This window comes from Volvox carteri (genome assembly GCF_000143455.1).
Source record: "Volvox carteri f. nagariensis unplaced genomic scaffold VOLCAscaffold_663, whole genome shotgun sequence".
NCBI classification, from domain to species: domain Eukaryota; kingdom Viridiplantae; phylum Chlorophyta; class Chlorophyceae; order Chlamydomonadales; family Volvocaceae; genus Volvox; species Volvox carteri.
The window spans coordinates 1,333-2,847 of record NW_003308165.1 but is presented as its reverse complement, the minus strand read 5'-3'; the positions used below and the strand labels follow the sequence as shown (position 1 = coordinate 2,847).

The window sequence follows — 1,515 nt, the reverse complement described above, 5'->3', positions numbered from 1 at the left end:
TTCGTCCACGCCAAGATCCGGTTCCGTCGGCAATGCACAGGTCAGCTACAGCTCCGCCGGCGGCGCCGCTACTGGCGGCACCGCCGCCGTCGCCGCCGCTGCCGGCGGTGGTGGCGATGACTTGTACTCCTTTGAAGCCACAGGTTCGGGACGGTCGGCGATGGAGTACCAAGCCATGACGTCAGCGCTGCCGCCGCCGTCGCCACGCCGCCGCCGCCACGACGGCGACGGCGGTGCCCGCGGGCTCAGAGGGCATCGCGGGGTTTACAGCACACGCGGACGATAACACGATACGGCAGGTGGGGGCTGGGAGGGAGGTGGTCGATTGCTGCGGGTTGTGCGGGGGGCCAGTAGGTGGGGGTGGGGGGTGGGGGTAGTCGGGGGGAGGGGGAAGGGGAGGGGATGATGGTGTCACCGGCGCTGAGAGCGGTGCTGCGACAGGCCAAGCTTCGATCACGCTGCTCGCAGTCCGTTTCGCAATTCGATTTTCAGTCGCAGCTACAGCTCCCGCAGCAGCAGGAACGGACCCGTGGGTCGTTTCTGCTACAGCCCAACACGCTCGTGTCTTCCTCTGTAGCGTCGTCCGCCGCAACCTCGGCTGTAGTCGTCACCATTGGCACCAATGTGCCGTCAGCTGGAGTGAATTCCGGGCTACAGTCGCAACAGCCGCCGCCGCCGCCGCCGTCGCGGGCCAGCCTGGCGGCGGCGCTGGCGCACACAGGCGACGGCTCGCTCAGCGCCGCATCCTGGCTACAGCCACCACCGCCGGTGACGCCGCCGCCACCGTCGCGAAACAGCGTCCCGCAGCAGCAGCGGCCGGAGCAGCAGAAGATGTTGACTCAACAGCTATCCGAGTCGTACGGATCTGAATCTACCGTATCCACGTTGCAAAACATGTACGGCGGATCTACAGGGCTGAGGCCGCAGCTGCAAGCCGGGACGTGGGGTCAGGAAAGGTCGATGCCGACGCCGACGCAGCAGCAGAGGCAGGCGGAGGTGTTGGCGGCGACGGCCAAAGCGGCGGCTGAGAGGCACCAAGGTCCGACGTCAGCGGAGGTGGCGGCGGCGTTCGCGGCGTACCTGTCGGGAGGTACTGGCGGCGGTGGCGGAGGCGGTGGCGGCGGCGGCGGCGGCGGAGAGCGGCTACCGGGTGCTGCTACAGCTGGCAGCCGCCTGGCCCCCGCGCGCCGGTGATTCCTGTGCAACCACAGCAGCGAAGTGGCTCGCCGCAGCCGCCGCCGTCGCCGTCGCCGCAGCTGCCGTCGCCGTCGCCGCCGCCGCCGCAGCAGCAGCAGCAGCGAGGGGGCTTTTGCCAGCGGCATGATCGTCCTTAGCGGCAGTGGCGACTCGGCGGAGATGTCCAAGCTGCCGCCAGTGTCGGAAATCCCTATGCCGTACTCGATACGGCTCCGGCGTTGGCAGTATGCGAGGCCGGCTGGTATGCCCTGTCGTGGAGGAAGACGGACAGGGAGAGGGAGAGGAGGCAGGCGACGCGCCGCCACCACCGCCGCCGCC

At 69.2% G+C, this 1,515-nt stretch overlaps 1 protein-coding gene across 1 annotated transcript in view; it reads left to right on the top strand.

The window, feature by feature from the left end:
* Positions 1–40: 40 nt before the first annotated feature.
* The window catches only part of VOLCADRAFT_101305 (uncharacterized protein), a gene marked incomplete at both ends in the record, with an annotated part of 2,615 nt that continues 1,140 nt past the window's right edge, over positions 41–1,515 (top strand). The window contains 3 exons of the mRNA XM_002959738.1: positions 41–143; positions 250–299; positions 469–1,150. Coding sequence (XP_002959784.1) covers positions 41–143; positions 250–299; positions 469–1,150 — 835 coding nt within the window. The remainder of the gene's footprint in view (positions 144–249; positions 300–468; positions 1,151–1,515) is intronic.